Source organism: Lontra canadensis, unplaced genomic scaffold, assembly GCF_010015895.1.
Source record: "Lontra canadensis isolate GAN:19392208 unplaced genomic scaffold, GSC_riverotter_1.0 scaffold146, whole genome shotgun sequence".
Taxonomy (NCBI): domain Eukaryota; kingdom Metazoa; phylum Chordata; class Mammalia; order Carnivora; family Mustelidae; genus Lontra; species Lontra canadensis.
The window spans coordinates 788315-807092 of record NW_022631140.1 but is presented as its reverse complement, the minus strand read 5'-3'; the positions used below and the strand labels follow the sequence as shown (position 1 = coordinate 807092).

The 18778-nt window shown below is 40.6% G+C and overlaps 1 protein-coding gene across 2 annotated transcripts in view; it reads left to right on the top strand.

Annotated features, from left to right (window-relative positions):
• Positions 1–4678: 4678 nt before the first annotated feature.
• Positions 4679–18778, top strand: part of ACSM4 (acyl-CoA synthetase medium chain family member 4) — a 27686-nt gene continuing 13586 nt past the window's right edge. For both annotated transcript variants that reach the window (XM_032843969.1, XM_032843970.1), the window contains exons 1-4: positions 4679–4760; positions 9204–9453; positions 11989–12199; positions 17047–17254. In XM_032843969.1, the coding sequence (XP_032699860.1) occupies positions 9256–9453; positions 11989–12199; positions 17047–17254 (617 nt within the window). In that variant the 5' untranslated portion in view covers positions 4679–4760; positions 9204–9255. The remainder of the gene's footprint in view (positions 4761–9203; positions 9454–11988; positions 12200–17046; positions 17255–18778) is intronic.

Below are 18778 nucleotides of genomic sequence, written 5' to 3'. Positions count from 1 at the left end.
AATACAAAGTAGGGTAGAAAAACAGGACAAAAAACTAGAATAAGATGAGGACATAAAACACATGCTGCAAAGACCTTTCCATTCTATTAAAAGTATACCAGAAATTTGGCTAGAGCTTTCCTCTATCCAGCTGAAAGAGAGGGAATAAGCATGATTTTATGGACACATTTAGCATCCATAAAACAAATGCAAAAGCAAATTCTATGAAGGTTTTGAAGAAGACCATAACTGGACAACAGCAACAAAGTTCAGATAGTCTGCTGAGGTGGGACTTGGATTGACATCCTCTTCAGAAAGTTGAGGAGACTGATACGGACCATATCAACTCTACACAGAAACAGGCCAAGGGGTGGGTGGAATAATCACTGGACACTACAATATTTCAGGCTAAGAACAGAGGGGTCACAGATGAATAAGACACAGCACCCATCCTGGAGGACATTACATTCTAGGGAAGTGATGTGTTAGTTACCAAAGTGTTGCATGTGGCATGTGAATGGGTTTAAAGAGGGAGTAGTTGATTATACTCTGGCAGTGGTGAGGAAGGCGATATGTGAGCCAGAAAATGTTTTTTCTAAGAAGAGGTATTTAGGATGGTTACTCTGGTAATGTAGTGGATACATAGGAAGTGAAGATTCCAGGACACACAGGAGTTGGGAGGTGTTCCAGAGGTGAAATGGAAAGATTGGTTGGCTCCTAACTCTGTTTCTAGCCCACCTGAAACTGGAAGGGACCAGTATTATACTGGTCAATTGTTTTTTGGTTGTAAGTAACAGAATCCCAATCTATACCACTTGAGGGGAGAAAAGGATTTACTGGTCTGGTGAATCAGGGATGTATTGCTGGAGGGTTGCTTGGGCGGCACAGTCAGTTGAGTGTCCAACTCAGTTTTGGCACGGGTCTTTATCTCAGGGTGTGGAATCGAGCCCCAAACACATTGGCTCACACTCAGTGCAGAGTCTACTTGAGTTTCTCTCCCTCTCCCTCTGCCCCTCCCCCTTGTGCTGTCTCAAATAAATAAATCTTTTTTTAAAAAAGAATGTATTGCTAGAACTCACACATGAATTCAGCAAAGTCACAGGATATAAAATCAATGTGCAGAAATCTGTTGTATTTCTATACATCAATAATGAAGTAGCAGAAAAGGAAATCAAGCAATTGATTCCATTTGCAACTGCACAAAAAACAGTAAGATACCTAGGAATAAACCTAACTAAAGAGTTAAAAGATTTGTACTCTGAAAACTATAGAACATATATGAAAGAAATTGAAGAGGACACAAAGAAATGGAAAAGCATTCTATGCTCATGGATTAGAAGAACAAATATTGTTAAAATGTCTATACTATCCAGGGATGCCTGGGGGGCTCAGTGGTTAAAGCCTCTGCCTTTGGCTCGGGTCATGGTCTCAGGGTCTGGGATTGAGCCCCACATTGGGCTCTCTGCCCGGCAGGGAGCCTGCTTCCTCCTCTCTCTCTCTGCCTGCCTCTCTGACTACTTGTGATCTGTCTGTCATATAAAAAAAAAAGTCTATACTACCCAAAACAATCTACAAATTTAATGCTTTTCCTATCAAAGTACCACTAGCATTTTTCACAGAGCTAGAAAAAACAATCTTAAAATTGTGTGAAACCACAAGAAAACCCAAATGGCCAAAGTAATCCTGAAAAAGAAAACAAAACTGGAGGTATCATGATTCCAGATTTCAAGGTATGTTACAAAGCTGTAATCATCAAGACATTATGATATGGGCAAAAACACAGACACGGAGATCAATAGAACAGAAAAGAGAACCCAGAGGCACCTGGGTGGCTCAGTGGGTTAAAGCCCCTGCCTTAAGCTCAAGTCATGATCCCAGTGTTCTGGGATCAAGCCCCATATCGGGCTCTCTGCTCAGTGGGGAGTCTGCTTCCTCCTTTTTCTCTCTGCCTGCCTCTCTGCCTACTTGTGATCTCTGTCTGTCAAATAAAAAAAAAAACTTTTTTTAAAAAAGAAAAAGAAAAGAGAACCCAGAAATGGACCCACAACTAATGGGGGTCATCCATCATCGACTGTAGTCAACTAATCTTTGACAAAGAAGGAAAGACCATCCAATGGAAAAAAGACAGTCTCTTCAACAAATGGTGCCGGGAAAACTGGACAGCAACATACAGAAGAATGAAACTGGTCTACTTTCTTAAACTATAAACAAAAATATATTGAAAATAAATGAAAGACCTAAATGTGAGACATTTAAATGCAAAACCTTAAAATCCTAGAGAAGGAACACAGGAACACAGCCTGGAACCTCCTTGACCTTGGCCATATCAACTTCTTATTAGACACATTACTGGAGGCAAGGGAAACAAAAGCAAAGAAGAACTATTGGGACGTCATCAAGATAAAAAGCTTCTGCACAGTAAAGGAAACAATCAATGAACTAAAAGGAAAACTATGGAATGGGAGAAGATATTTGCAAATGACATACCTGATAAGGGGTTAGTATTGAAAATCTGTAAAGAACTTACCAAACTCAACACCCAAAAACCAAATAATCCAGTTAAGAAATGGGCAGAAGATGTGAATGGATAATTTTCTAGAGAAGACATCCCAATGGCTAACAGACACATGAAAAGATGCTCCACGTCACTCATCATCAGGGAAATACAAATCAAAACCACAATGAGATACCACTTCGCACCTGTCAGAACAAGTAAAATTAACAACACAAGAAACAACAGGTATTGGTTAGGATGTGGAGAAAGGGGAACCTCTTGCACTGTTGGCACAAACTTGTGCAGCTACTCTGTAGACCAGTTTGGAGGTTCCTGAAAAAGTTAAAAATAGAACAACCCTATGATCCAGCTATTGTACTACTAGGTATTTAGCCAAAGGATACAAAATTACAGATTTGGAGGGGTACATGCACACAGATGTTTATAGCAGCATTATCAACAACAGCCAAACTATGGAGAAGCCCAAATATCCAACAACTGATGAATGGATAAAGAAGATGTGGTATATATAATATTACTCAGCCATCAAAAAGAATGAAATCTTGCCTTTGCAATGATGTGGGTGGAGCTAGAGTGTATTATCCTGCATGAAATAAATCAGTCAGGGAAAAAGACCACAGATCTCACTCACATATGGAATTTAAGAAAGAAAACAGATGAACACATGGGGAGGAGGAAAAGAAAAAAAGGAGAGAGGGAAACAAGTCATAAGAGACTTTTAATAATAGAGGACAAACTGAGAGTTGATGGCGGGAGGTGCTGGAGGGAGAGGGAGATGGGCTAGATGGGTGATAGATATTAAGAAGGTCACTTGTGATGAGCACTGGTGTTGTATGTAAGGGATGAAAAACTGGATTCTACTCCAGAAACCAATATTCCATGTATATTAACTAACTAAAATTTGAATTTTTTAAAAATGAGGGAAAACAAGAATGTATTGATCAGCCAAACCATAGGAAGATCCAGGTGCAGCTGGGCCTCCTCCATGTTGAGGTCCCTTCCTGAGATCCCTCTTAGCTTGTCTTCCCACCTACTCATAGTCTTGCCATTTCCAAAGCCCAATTCAAATTTCACTTCCTCCAGCAATGCCTCTACACCCACCCTGCATAGCAGCTCAGCCTGTGTTGGGCTCTACTGTTTCTTGTTAGGAACAGGGAAATGGAATGTGCAGGGGAGGAGGATGCCACCTCCTAATAAGCACTATCATTTGTTGAGCCTGTGTTATTGTCCAGGTGCTCTCTTCCCTCTTGTAATTACATCAGGCCCACTCAGATAAACTAGGATAATCTACCCATCTCAAGGTCCTTAACTTAACGATATCTGCAAAGTTCCTTTTGCTGGATAAGCTAACATATTCACAGTTTCTGGATGTTAGGACATGGACATCTTTGGAGAGCCTTTATTCAGTCTACAACACTCAACTTAACCTTGGGACTTTGCTCATTAAAGGACAAAGGAACCCTATTGATGTCTGAGCCCAGACACTCTCTTTTGGATATCATGTGGGGGTACCAATGAACTCTGGAAGTGAAAAATGTCACTGATCACTGTCATCAACAAGCAACATTTAGGCACAGACTTCACTAAACCCAATTCCTGTTGGCAGCGACATTCACAAAGTTACAAGCAGGCAACGTTTATGTTCAAACCAGTCAGCAATACTGTCTCGAAATTATTTCCAAATGAGATTGCCAACATTCAATAAACATTCCATTAAAACATTCAAAAGCCAACATTCAATAAAAGCTAGGAGTTTGAAGGATTTCTCATGATCTACTCTAATCAATGAGTTGAGACTTCAGATATGATTCCCTTAGTTGTCCTTTGCCAGGACGACAGGCTATGTCCAGCTAAACCACAAGAATCAAGCATGCCAATATTCTAGGCTACTTGAAAATCATGAGAGACTCTGATAATAGGCCATCGAACAGTATGGATCTTGATATCCTCAGCTCCATGGACAAGAATAATCCACTAATGTGCTGGGGCTTAGCACTGAACCGTAAGAGGAAATGCTCCTGCATTTCCTCTCTCCCCTCCCAGCTGTGTCTCATAAATTGCTGTTGCTTTAACCACAGGTTGTCCAGAGAAACATCAGCTCTCCTCCCACAGGATTATGATTCTCCCAACTGTGCACCAGAGACTCTGGACTATAATGGCATAGATGCAACCAAAAGAAAAGAAGGAAGGAATTTTTTGGCAGATACGGAGCTGAGTCTTTGTGAAGAAGCTGAAGGCCTTTCTGGATCAATAATACCATTTTCTGGTAAGGAAAAAATGCATGTGGTAACATGGAAGTGATTCTAGTAAATGAGAAGTTGTAAGAGTACGTTTAAATGTACAGAACAGAGCACAAAGAGTCCCATCATCTTGCCGTAATTGGGTAACTGCTGATCAACCCCAGATAAATGTCACTTTGACAGGAAAAAGGACTGTTCTACCTTATGAAAGTTGATAGAAATACAGCAAAAATCTGTGATAGCATTTCCTTGTGTTGGCCCTGGAGAAAACAAATGCAGGCTAAAATTTGTGCTCGGTGCTCCATGAATGGCTTTTGTTAATTTTTCAACTATCAGAACCTTAGTCAATTTATAGGTAAACAAAATGCCTAGGGTGCCTGGGTGGCTAGTCTGTTAGATGCCTGCACTCTTGATTTCACCTCAAGTCATGGTCTCAGGGTTATGGTCTCAGGGTTATGATCTCAGGATTGTGAGACAAAGGGCTATGTCGGGCTTAACTTAGCCTGGAGCCCATTTAGGATTCTCTCTCCTCCCTCTGCCTCCCACCCCACTCCATTCAGGCGTTCTCTCTGTCTCTCTCTCTCAAAAAAAAAATTTTTTTTTTAAGATTTTATTTATTTATTTGACAGACAAAGATCACAGTAGGCAGAGAGAGAGGAGGAAACAGGCTCCCCGCCGAGCAGAGAGCCCGATGCAGGGCTCGATCCCAGGACCCTGAGATCACGACCCGAGCCGAAGGCAGAGGCTTCAACTCACTGAGCCACCCAGGTGCCCCTCTCTCAAAAATTTTTAAAAATAAAAATAAAACAAAATGCCTGCCTCCGAAGAGTGTTGAGATGAGTAAACAAGATATTGTATAAAAAACAGAGTGATGGGACGCCTGGGTGGCTCAGTTGGTTAAGCAGCTGCCTTCGGCTCAGGTCATGATCCCAGCGTCCTGGGATCGAGTCCCACATCGGTCTCCTTGCTTGGCGGGGAGCCTGCTTCTCCCTCTGCCTCTGTCTGCCTGTGCTCGCTCTCTCTCTCTCTCTCTCTCTCTCTGACAAATAAATAAATAAATAAAATCTTTAAAAAAAAAAAAACAGAGTGCTGAGTGCACATTAATTGCTCAAACATCCTTCCACTGTTAAAGGTTCCCTTAATGCACTGGAAATCACTAAGACTTTAGAAATAACCTACTCAAATTCTCTCACTTTTACAGATATCTTCAGGAAATATTTTGTTAAATATGTGTACATACAAATTTCTACTTAGATAATGTCTCGACCTAAAAGAGTCAGTGATTTTCAGATTTGACCCTGGAATCATGAACTTCCCACAGGATCCAGTCAGAAAATGGATGTGTTCAATGCAAAATGGAGACTCTTCCAAGTTTCACAGTCTCCATAAAGGCTTATATGTACAGATTTATCCAGAAAATCAATAGCAGACTAAAGAGATAGAAAGAAGAAATGTTACTGGCAAAAAATTTTTACAGTTTAATTGAAAGATCCTCACCTGTAATATCTTGATTACTATTTTATTAGTAATGATTGTGGTTGCATATGCAAGACCTATTTCACTGATTATGCAGATAATGGAGGTAATGATGAATTCAGATCAGATCTATTTTATGATATTTAGTTTCAGATTTTTTGGTATGTTAATTTGATGATATGGCATATTTATCTGTGGTGATACAGGAAATCAGAACAACTGATTTTTCAATTTGGAGGAAAAGATGAAGGAGATTTGTATTAAAAACTATCTGCTTGGGCGCCTGGGTGGCACAGTGGGTTAAGCCTCTGCCTTTGGCTCAGGTCATGATTCCAGGGTCCTGGTATCAAGCCCTGAATCGGGCTCTCTGCTCAGCAGGGAGCCTGCTTCCTTCTCTCTCTGCTTGCCTCTCTGCCTACTTGTGATCTCTGTCAAGTAAATAAATAAAATCTTAAAAAAAAAAACTATCTGCTCTATTACCTACACCATTCACCTTAGGAAGCAAGAATGTTCTAGGTGTCCCATGTCTTGATAATCTTTCTAATTCATCATTAAATTGGGACCAAGAGGGGTGCCTGGGTGGCTTAGTGGATTAAAGCCTCTGCCTTCCGCTCAAATCATGATCCCAGGGTCCTGGGATCCACCCCTGCATCGAGCTCTGCTCAGCAGGGAGCCTGCTTCCTTCTCTCACTCTCTGCCTGCCTCTCTGCCTACTTGTGATCTCTGTCTGTCAAATAAATAAATAAAATCTTTTAAATAAATAAATAAATTGGGACCAAGAAAGCTCAAAATGATGGAAGTGAAGACTAGAATGCTTCGGACTGATGGCAGTTGAGTTCAGCCCCAAGAGCCTGGAGCACAAGTGACAGAGCATTAAAAGAGGCAAAAAGAAAAAAAAAAAAAGCCATGAAAATGGTGGCTCCAATCCAATAGCTCTTCTAGTTTTTTTTTGGATCTCAAACAGTGAAAGCCTTCTGCCATAAACAGTTGTGAAGTTTGATTCTTAACGTGCAATGTTTGCTGAGCCCTAGCTACCCACCAGTCACTATGATAAGGTGCTCAGTTAAACCCCATGACTAACCAGAGAAGAAGGTACTACCATTACTCTCATTGCACAGATGAAATGAAACTTGGAGATATTAAGCACCTTGGCGAAGGGCATCCAGAGAGGCAAGTGTGAATGCCAGTATGCGTGTTGTATATGTGCATACCCACGTGTGTGGTTGTGGGTGTGGGTGTGTGTTTGGGAGAGAAATAGGGTGTCACTTTTGGCAAAATGCTAAATGGCCCCCACTACTTTCCCTCTCCCCACCCTTCTCTACTCTTGCTACCGCCACTGTACTTGCACAGGTGGTCCCTCTTCTTTCTTCCTTGTAATAATGGAGAACTTAATACCAAAGGTATTGCCAGAAATAGCTCTTCCTGGGTTACAGTAAATTGCATTTGCACTAAATGGGCCTCCTGCTTCTCCACATGTCACCCTGAGCAGCAAAGAAGGCTTGGCCAAAACAATGAGGGAATGGTACTCCCTGCATTCTTTGTTCTGCTATTTATGTTATTACCATGTGGCAGACCTAGGCACCCTTTGCACCTGCAGATTTTTCCGTCCCATACAAGGCAACTAAGTGGGACCAGAAGGCAAAAAGATAAGGGTATTCATCTTCAGCAAAAAACCTTTATTGAAGAAGGTAAGTCATGACGTCATGTTAAGTAATAAGAATAAGATACACAGCCTCTACCCGCACCATCAAGGTAGGTTAGGAGTAAAAGACACAGACATTGAAAACAATAATATAAGGTAGAAAACTGTCATGTGAGGAGTCCTGACGCATAATATGGAAATTCAGAGGAAGAAATAACAGTATTATTTTAAAAGAAATGTTAAATTAGGGGCGCCTGGGTGGCTCAGTGGGTTAAACCTCTGCCTTTGGCTCAGGTCATGATCTCAGGGTCCTGGGATCGAGCCCTGCATCAGGCTCTCTGCTCAGCAGGGAGCCTGCTTCCTCCCCTTTCTCTCTCTCTGCCTGCCTCTTTGCCTACTTGTGATCGCTGTCAAATAAATAAATAAAATCTTTTTAAAAATTTAGGAAAAAAAGAGAAATGTTAAATTACAGATGACAGTAGGAAGATGACTTTACTAGTATCACAAAGCTAGTTTTGAAAGAGTTGGAGTAAAGTCCAGGTCTCCTGATTCATGAAGTAAAACTATTTCATGAACATATGCCACCATGGTACTAATGAAAATAATCTTAACAAAAGCATTAGCTAACACGTTGGAGGTACTGTCTACATGCTGGTCATTTTACACACATTATCTTATTAAATCCTCATAAAAACCCTAGGAGACAGGTATTATATTCCTCCCCCATTTTACAGATGAGAAAATTCAGGTGCAGCAAGGGTAAGTGATTTCCCCAGGGTCCTACCATCAGAAAGTTGCTGATCCAGGACTTAAATCAAGGTTCCTAACCACTTATAATGAAGAATTTGATGGGAAAGGATGGCAGAGAAGCCAGAAGGGGAATGACAGACTAAATCTTAGAGCTAGAAATGGACATTCCTGAAAAGTAAGTGCACTGCTTTTACTCGAAGAGGAAATTCAAGGAGAGGAGTTAGAAAATACAGTTAGAATTGAGTATGGAACAGACAGAAGCAGGGCTTGAATGTCCCTTGTAGCAGCAAATATTCTGTGTGTCTATTGTTTGGTTGGGGGAGAGGGTAGGGACAGAAGATGGGAACTCGACAGTTCTATAATCATTGGTTTTATTTTGTTTTGTTTTTAAGAATAATCTAATCATAGAATGAAGAGGGAGAGGCCAGTGGCAGGGAGACTGGTGAGCAGCTGACTGCCACAGCTTTGAAGAAAAATGAGTCTTTTCCAGGTGCTCCCCAGCTTCCCCGGGGGTGGGGGAGCACACAGACACAATCCACTTCCCAATCTCACCACAGAGCATCCAAAGAAACTAACGCTCTCCACTCATCTCTCCTCACAGGCTGCAGAACTTCCACATCCACATCAGTGGGCAAAGCCCTTTGGGAATCATAATGATTTTTTTCCGATACCAGACATTCAGATTCATCTGGCTTGCCAGGCCGGCTGGCCGGTACCTTCACAACGATCACCAGCTTTGGTCGCCTCTGACTCTTGCTGACTTTGAAGCCATAAATCGCTGTGAGAAGTCACTGCCTAAGAACTTTAACTTTGCTGGGGATGTGCTGGACCAGTGGTCCCAAAAGGAGAAGGTATGACTTGACAGGCTTCTATTAGATGCTTGGCATCCACATGTGTCTCAGGCTTCCATTTCCTTGTTCCATGGTCCATTTGCCACTCCCACTTCAGTTCTTTCATCCTTCTTGGTTTTCTTTGTTTGTTTTCCACCTGCCCTCCTCTCCCCAGGGAAGGTCTTTGATCCACAACTCCCCGTGCTGTCTTTCTCTGGAGCCTCCTCAGTCCAGAGCAAGGTGGTTACTTACAGTGTCCTACCTCTTTTCCTGCATTTTCTCCAAGTCTCTTTGCTCTCCATTCATCTGTTTGAGCTGGTCACAGGCTTATTCAAAAAGCAGTAATTTGAACTTTGATTTTATTTATTTATTTATTTATTTATTTATTTATTTATTTTAGCCATTGTACAGTACATCATTCATTTTTTGATGTACTGTTCAATGATTCATTAGTTGCATATAACACCCAGTGCTCATAACAACACATGCCCTCCTTAACACCCATCACCAGCCGACTCCATCCCCCAACTCCCTTTGCCTCTGAAACCCTCAGTTTTTTTTCCCCCCCAGGGTCCATAATGTCTCATGGTTTGTCTCCCTCTCTGATTTCTCCCCCTTCAGATTTCCCTCCCCTGCCTTATGGTCCCCCATGCTATTAGTTATGTTCCACATATGAGTGAAACCATATGATAATTGTCTTTCTCTGCTTGACTTATTTCACTTAGCATAATCCCTTCCAGTTCCATCCATGATGCAAATGGTGGTTATACATCCTTTCTGATGGCTGAGTAATACTCCATTGTGTGCATAGACCACATCTTCTTTATCCATTTATCTGTTGAAAGGCATCTCAGCTCCTTCCACAGTTTGGCTATTGTAGACATTGCCTCTCTTTTATAATAATAGTCATCATTGGAGTGATTAGGAGAGAAATCAGACATTGAGAAGAATAAAGCAAAAAGCCTTGAGCATTTGCAGTGTAGCCTCAGGTCAAGTCCCTGCTTACTGACCCCACCCCATGCTGGGCACTGAGCTAGATACTTACCTATCAGTGCTTCCCAAAATTCACTGCAAGAGCCTGTGCCTCAGAAGATAAACAAGGTTTCAAACAATGTTGAATCAATCTTTCCTATTAAATTGAGGGGATGGTCTTCCTTTAAATCCATTTACATCTTTAATAGCTCTGTTATACTTGCTATTCTCTCTTTTTGAACAAAAGAGCAGGTAGAAGTCAAAAATCTCTGGGTATATTTTGTTTTTAATATATTTATTTTTCAGTAACCTATTTTAACAAGTGGTACTGGTTCTCTAATTATGGTGACAAGTAAATGCATTTTCCTTCTTAAATAAATGTGTACCCATAAAGTGAATGAATGTAAAGAAAAATACAAAGAACAATAGCACAGGTGTAGACAGATCTGGCAAAAATAGTGATATTCCAATGACTAAAGGTTGAGCAATGCTGACCTATATTATTTCAACAAATCCCCATCACCAACCTGGGAGGTTGCAGATAAGGAAAATAACCTCATAGAAGTTAAGCTCCTTATCCAAGGTCACCAGTCCCAAGGGTATGGGAAACAGCCCCTGATCTTAGGGAGCTTATACCCATAGTGCAGGGCATATGATACAGTGTAATGGAGTCATCTGGCATTGAGCATTATTCTGCAGAAACACAGAGATGTCAGGAAGGAGAAGAAGAGGAGCCTAAGGAAACCTTCACAGAGGAAGTAAAAGGGAATTTGAGTTTTGAAATAGTTTCCAACCAGGGAAGGTAAAAGAAGAATTCCAGATATTCCAGATAGGGAAAGAAAGGAGGAATAAATTTTTTTCCCAGGTAACATATAAAACACAGGGGTTTTGCAGCATAAACAGTGTACTCTGTAGAATGATATGAGAAGTTTCCTCCAGAAATCAATCCCTCGATGAACCTCCCCCAAAGGTCCACCATCTTGTTCTTTGTTACCTATAAAAGCCATACTTCAGTCTTTAGAGTTTAAAAAAAAAAATCTATCTATCTATCTATACACACACACACACACACACACACACACACATACATACATACATATAGTTCCTAATCAAACTTAGTACAAAAATTGGGTTTATTTATATGGAACATAATCTAACTTAAGCAAGAAAAAAAGTTTATTGGACATGGGAATGCTCATAAAACTGGACAGTCAGTCTCAGCAAGACCAGGAAACCAGGACAGCTCCCTGGGGGTATGTAAGCACCAAAAGCCCATACATAAGTTTTGTTTCAACCATATTGTATCTTTCAGTTCTTCTTAGAGAACTCAAAATCTGGGAGAGAAGGCCTGACTCACCCCACATGGGTCACATGCCACCCACTGGTGGGTGGACAATTACCCTGATGGGTTGTCTCACCTAAGCTGTACTCAGTAGGAGAGGAGTAGTTCGCCCAAAGACAAACTGGGGTGCTGTTACTGGAATCCACCAGCATGGGTGCTGAGGGGAAGTAATGGCAGATGTCCCATCTATTTGGTGGACCAGTCATGCAAACTTGCTTTCTTTCCCATGTGCCCATGGCCAGACAGGAGAGAGACCAGCCAACCCAGCCCTGTGGTGGGTGAATGGCAAAGGGGATGAGGTGAAATGGAGCTTTGAAGAACTGGGATCCTTGTCCCGAAAGGCTGCCAATGTGCTCACCAACCCCTGTGGCCTGAAGAGAGGAGATCGAGTGGCCGTCATTCTGCCTCGTATCCCAGAGTGGTGGCTTGTAAACGTGGCTTGTATGCGAACAGGTGAGTGCCAATATTTAACATTTCTTTTTTTAAAAAAGGTTTATTTATTCATTTTAGAGAAAGCATGCATGCTAGTGTGTGTGAGTAGGTTGGGGGAGGAGAGGGAGAGGAGACAGAATCTCAAGCAGACCCCGCACTGAGCACAGAACCAGACTTGGGCTCCACTTCACAACCCTGTGGTCATGACCTAAGTCACCAGGTGCCCCAATATCTAACATTTCTAAATCATGCAGAAACAGAGAGAGAATGAAATTTGATGTTTTTCTAAATTGTTAGTTCCAACTGAAGCTATGCTTATAAAAAACAGAAAAATAAGAGTTGATTTTTATTATTAATTAATAACAATTATTAGTAATAATAATTATTATTATTCCATGATGGGATAATAATAACTATTATTATTAAGATATGAGTATTGCCAAAAAAAAAAAAAAACTTTGCAAGGGAGGAAACCGAGGTTCAGAGATATTAAAAAGATTGTCCAAAGTCACACAGCTAGAAAGTTATGCAATTGGAATCTATTTATCAATTTTTAAAGATTTTATTTATTTGTTTTTTGAGATAGAGGGGAGAGGGGCAGAGGGAGAAGGAGAGAGAATCTCAGTGTGGAGTCCAATGTGGGGCTCAATCCCACAACTGTTAGATTATGATTTGAGCTGAAATCAAGAGTCAGACACTAAACCAACTGAGCTACCCAGGTGCCCTGCAATTGGGATTTAAACACAAAACTGTATCAAAGCAAATGTGGATAACTATGCCTCTTGGCAGAGATGGCTATGATGTATTTATCTAGATGATACAGAATTTACTTTCTTAAATACTTTTGGATTCTCCCTAATATGAAAATATTAAAGGATGAAAAAGCATTGTAAGAATGTAAGGACTTGGGGCACCTGGGTGGCTTAATCATTAAGCATCTGCCTTTGGCTCAGGTCATGATCCCAGGGTCCTGGGCTCAAGCCTCGCATTGGGCTCCCTGCTCAGTGGGAAGGCTGCTTTCCCTTTCCTAGTTCCCCTGCTTGTATTCCCTCTCTTGCTGTGTCTCTCTCTGCCAAATAAATAAAATCTTTAAAAAACAAACAAAAAAAAGGAATGTAAGGACTTATAAGAATATGACTGTGGGGGTGCCTGGGTGGCTCAGTGGGTTAAGCCTCTGCCTTCGGCTCAGGTCATGATCTCAGGGTCCTGGGATAGAGCCCCTCATCGGGCTCTCTGCTCAGCCGGAAGCCTGCTTCCCCCCTCTCTCTGCCTGCCTCTCTGCCTACTTGTGATCTCTGTCTGTCAAATAAATAAATAAAATCTTTAAAAAAAGAGAAAACAAAAAGAATATGACTGTGGAAACCGGTTGGAAAGCCTCTGCCTCTCTCTCTCTCTCTTTTTTTAAGGTTTTATTTACTTATATGACACAGAGAGAGAGAGACAGCAAGAGAGGGAATACATGAAGGGGGGCATGGGAGAGGGAGAAGCAGTCTTCCCACTGAGCAGGGAGCCCCATGTAGGGCTCAATCCCAGGACCCTGAGATCCTGACCTGAGCCAAAGGCAGACTATTAATGACTGAGCAACCCAGGCCCCTCCCTCTGCCTCTTTCTAGGCAATTAATTAATTAATTAATTAATGTACTTAATGACACATTTTGTACCCAAGTAGTAATTTATAACGTACCTCAAATAAAAATTCCACAGTATTGTTTTCCCCTTTATGACAGAAATTGGCAAAAACCATTGCCTATGGGTTGGCCACCTATTTTCATAAATAAAGTTTTAAAATTTTAATGGAATATAGTCATGCTTTCTCATTTATTTATTGTGTGTGGCCCTTTATGCTCCACAGTGGCAGAATTATTAACTGAGACAGAGATGGAATGGCCCACAAAGCCTAAAATATTTACTATCTGGCCCTTTACTGAAAAAGTTTGCCAATCCCTACTCCAGAGCATGATATAAATGTTTATAAATCAACTAAAAATAAATAAGAAGACTAGAGGAAAAACTACCATAGAGGACACAAGGATGTTTGTTACACTATCAATACGAGAAAAAACTGGAAACTATATAGAAATGATTAAATAAATTATGACTTATTTTCTTATGGAATCTCCACATTCCACTTTCCAAAGTGGCTGCACCAACTTGCATTCCCACCAACAGTGTAAGAGGGTTCCCCTTTCTCCACATCCTTTCCAACACTTGTTATTTATTGTCTTGTTAATTTTGGCCATTCTAGCTAACAAAGTTTAGTAGAGGTATGTTCATTGCTAGTTGAAATTATGATACCTCAACTTGATGGGATATCATTAAAAAGACCAACTCTAAGGATTCATAATGGTGTTGAAAAATGCTCTTACTGTCAATATTAAATTTTTAAGCATTTTTTAATTTTTTAAAGATTTTTATTTATTTATTTGACAGAGATCACAAGTAGGCAGAGAGTCAGGCAGACAGAGAGAGGGGAAAGCAGGCTCCTCGCTGAGCAGAGAACCCAATGAGGGGCTCCATCCCAGGACCCTGAGATCATGACCTGAGCCGAAGGCAGAGGCTTTAACTCACTGAGCCACCCAGGCACTCTCAATATTAAATTTTTAAGAAAGCAAGAAATAAAATTCTTTTTACATGCAGTATAAAAAGGAACTTGGAAATGTGAAACCAACAATGGGTTGAAAGGAGATTAAAGGTGGTTTGTCATTAAAAATGTACTCAATATTACCTAACATAATTTAAGCAATTTGGGAAATGCCAAGATTAAAAATGAACCCACAAGCCAAATCATCAAAACAGTCAGTTAATTAAATGTTAAACAAGCAGCTGAGGATTATTTTCTAGTTCAAAGTTATTAAATCTTCTATGTGAACGGTGAGATGCTTGTATTGTATCATGTGGCAAAATATTTTGCTTTTGCTATAGAGTGTATACAGTCTGAAATCCACCAGAAAAGAACTTTTTTTTAACCCTCATGATATCCACTGAACACATTCATATCACAAATCTACCAACAGTACTAATAATTCCTGAACCACTAAGAACAAGTGTTTCCACAAACACTTGGTGGCTGGGTGGCTCAGTCGGTTAATGGTCTGCCTTCAGCTCAGGTCATGATCCCAAGGGCCTGGGATCAAGTCCTGCATCTTCTGCCCAAGGATCCTTCTTCTCCCTTTACCTACTGCTTCCCCTACTTGTGCTCCCTAACAAATAAATAAAGTAATAAAATCTTTAAAAAAAAAACAACACAAGTGTTTGCAAAATAAATAATCATATTTTATATGGAGTATACTATCTGAGATCTGGTTAGGTATTTTCTTAACTTCCTTAATGTCATATATTTATTCATTTTCCCAAGAGGTGATGACAAGTGAGAGCTTTTAAAAAATATATTCGACAAGGGATGCCTGGGTGGCTCAGTGGGTTAAAGCCTCTGCCTTCAGCTCGGGTAGTGATCTCATGGTCCTGGGATCAAGCCCCACATCAGGCTCTCTGCTCAGCGGGGACCTGCTTCCTCCTCTCTCTCTGCTTGCCTCTCCACCTACTTGTGATCTCTGTCTGTCAAATAAATAAATAAAATCTTTAAAATATATATATATATATATTCATTCAACGAGTATAGTCTCCTTTCTAGGAATTCAAATCCACATATCCCCATTTCACTGAATAGGAAACTCAGCAAGAAATAAGTAGTCTGCTATATAGCACAGGTTTGGGGAGTCTAGGAAATGTATTTTTGAACTCTGATTCTGCCACTTACTGACTTTGTGACCCTTGGGCTCGTTTTCATCTGTACACTGGGATTGATTTTTGAGTGAGATAACAGACATATAATAAGTAATAAATGGTAGTGGCTATTTGTAATACTTTACATACACTTCTCTTTCCTTCACTGATTCGCTTTAGAAAGAGCAAACCACCATCCCTCTTTCTTTCATCTAATTCTCCCATATATGCTCTTCTCATAAGGAACTGGTATTTTAAAATCAGGCCCATCTCAGGCCAGTGTTTAGAGTGGAGTGAAAGGATGGGATAAACTAAGCATTGCCAAAGGAGTGTAGGCAAACTTTGACAATTCCAGACCACTGGAAAGACCTGAGTTTCAGGGCTGACTCGGCCACTCGCTGGCTGTGACTTAATCTCTAATTCTAACAGCATGGGCCCACATGGCTACTTAGAATAGTGGCCTCCAAGCTCTTCTAACTGCACAATCTATCAATAAAGATATTTGGGATACACATCCTCCCATCTGGATATAATTATTTTTACTGTTCTTCTGCACAATATAGCATGTATGTTATAAAATATACACAAAATGAGATTAAAACATAAAGAATACCACTATCTCAATACAACTTTTTAAAATTCTAATTCTTCTTCTCATCTTTAGTGGATTACCTTGCAGACTAACTTTGGAGACCACTGGTTCAGAAGATTGAGCAAGATAATATTCCTGAAAATTTCTTATGAGCTGTAAAGCGCTATTTAAGCATTACATAATGATGTTCCACAAAAATGTTACATAATAATGGCCCACCATTATATTGCCTACTATATGCCAGACACTTAATATTATTTTCCCCATTTTAAAGATAAGGAAAGGAAGGCACAGAGAGATCAAGTAACATGCTCAAGGTCACAAAGCTAATAAGTAACAAGGACAGAATTAGACCCAAGGACTATTAGACTCTGAAGCCACTGTTCGAAGGATTACCCAGGGACCAGGGTCCTGTGGGATATCCCTAGGGACCAAGACAGGAGTACCTAAAGTCTGTATTCCCCACCCAAGTACAAAGCCTGTTTCCACAGTCCATTGTCTTGCCTAAGGCACAAGATATCTGTTTCAACTCAGGGCTCTCTCTCCTTCCCAGGGCTGGTCTTCATGCCAGGAACAACCCAGCTGAGAGCAAAAGATATTCTCTATCGGCTTCAAGCATCCAAGGCCAAGTGTATTGTGGCCAGTGAAGAGGTGGTCCCGGCAGTGGAGTCCATCATCTCAGAATGTCCTGACTTGAAGAGCAAACTCCTGGTGTCTCCACATAGCCAGAGTGGGTGGCTCAGCTTCCAGGAATTATTTCAGTGAGTCGTTTCCCCTGCCTTATCTGCAGTACCCACATTAAAATCAGTCACAACTATATCTTGGAGCCTCCTTGCCTCCACGGACTTAGCAATTGTGTCAGTTGATCCAAACTCCTTCCCATAAAAGAATCACCTAATATAAGATTTGACTAAACTTGGAGGATGAAGGAAGGAGTCCAGGTTTATCTGCTTTATAACATGGGTGACTGAATGGGTGGGTAGTATCAGCTCAAGAAAGAGCTTAAAGTTGGACATACTAAGATTGAGGAGTTTGTGAAGATCCAAATGTCTAGCAGGTGGTAGATACACGAGGCTCAGACTCAAGGACCTAAAGAGACAAATCTGGAAGTCATCAACATATAATCAGTTCTGAAAAATCCAGAAAGAGAAAACTCAGGTGTCCAAAGAAACAGAGTTAGTCAGACAATGAAATCACTAATTAAAAATCTCCTTGTCACCTGCAGATTGTAATGTGTCCTCTTTTGGTAAAAGAAAAAAGAAAATTTAAAGCCTTACATTAAAGGTTTCCACACTGGATTGAGAAGCATTAAAAAATAAGAGTGGGTTTTTTCCCTCACAGTATTAGATATTGTGATATTTCTCCAGCCCCCACATACCAACTTCATGTACATATGCTCTTTATTGACCGCTAAATTATAGCATATCTTCAAAAATAATTATTGAGGGACACCTGGCTGGCTCAGTTGGTAAAGCATGTGATTCTCCCAGTTGCCCATGTTAAAAAGCAGATCAGCCTTGCCTCCTTCCTTCATCCTCCAACTCCAATCAATCTCCAAGTCCTGCTAGTTTTTTACTCTGCCTCCTTCTCTCCATCCCATTCACCAGAGCACAGATTCAGACCCACATCTTCTCCTACCTAGATTAGTCCCCAGGGTGGTCGCTCTGATTCCAATTTGGTTCTTCTCAAAATCAGTATATGTATATATGTATTCAATATCAGTATATGTACATACTGATTTTGAGAAGAACCAAACCATATATATATATGCAATATAACTGAATGGTCTTTTTTTTTTTTAATTTTGTGGGGGAGAAGGTAAGTTACCAAGAAAATCATATTAGTATTTCATGAAACAATGTTTGACAATGTAGTTATATGTTTATATAATTAATCTTCATTGCTTTACTATTTTAATGACAACCGTATTCACTGATCATCAAGATGAATTAAACTGCATTCTCGACCTTATTGCCTTAAACGCAGGAAATGATACATGAGTCTCCAAAATTCTCGGGTCTTTTATCAGTTATCCAATACGGAGCTATAAGACATCCCAGAACTTAGTGGCATAAAACAACAATCATTTTATTTGCTCAGGATTCTGTGGGTTAGAATTTCATGCAGGCCTCAAAAGAGGCAGCTTGTCCCTCTCCACATCAGCTTGACTGAAGCTGGAGGACCCAAGAGGGGTTCACTTGCAAATCTGAGTGAGAAAAGGCTGAGAAAATTGTCTTTCTCTGATTGACTTATTTCACTTAGCATAACACCCTCTAGTTCCATCC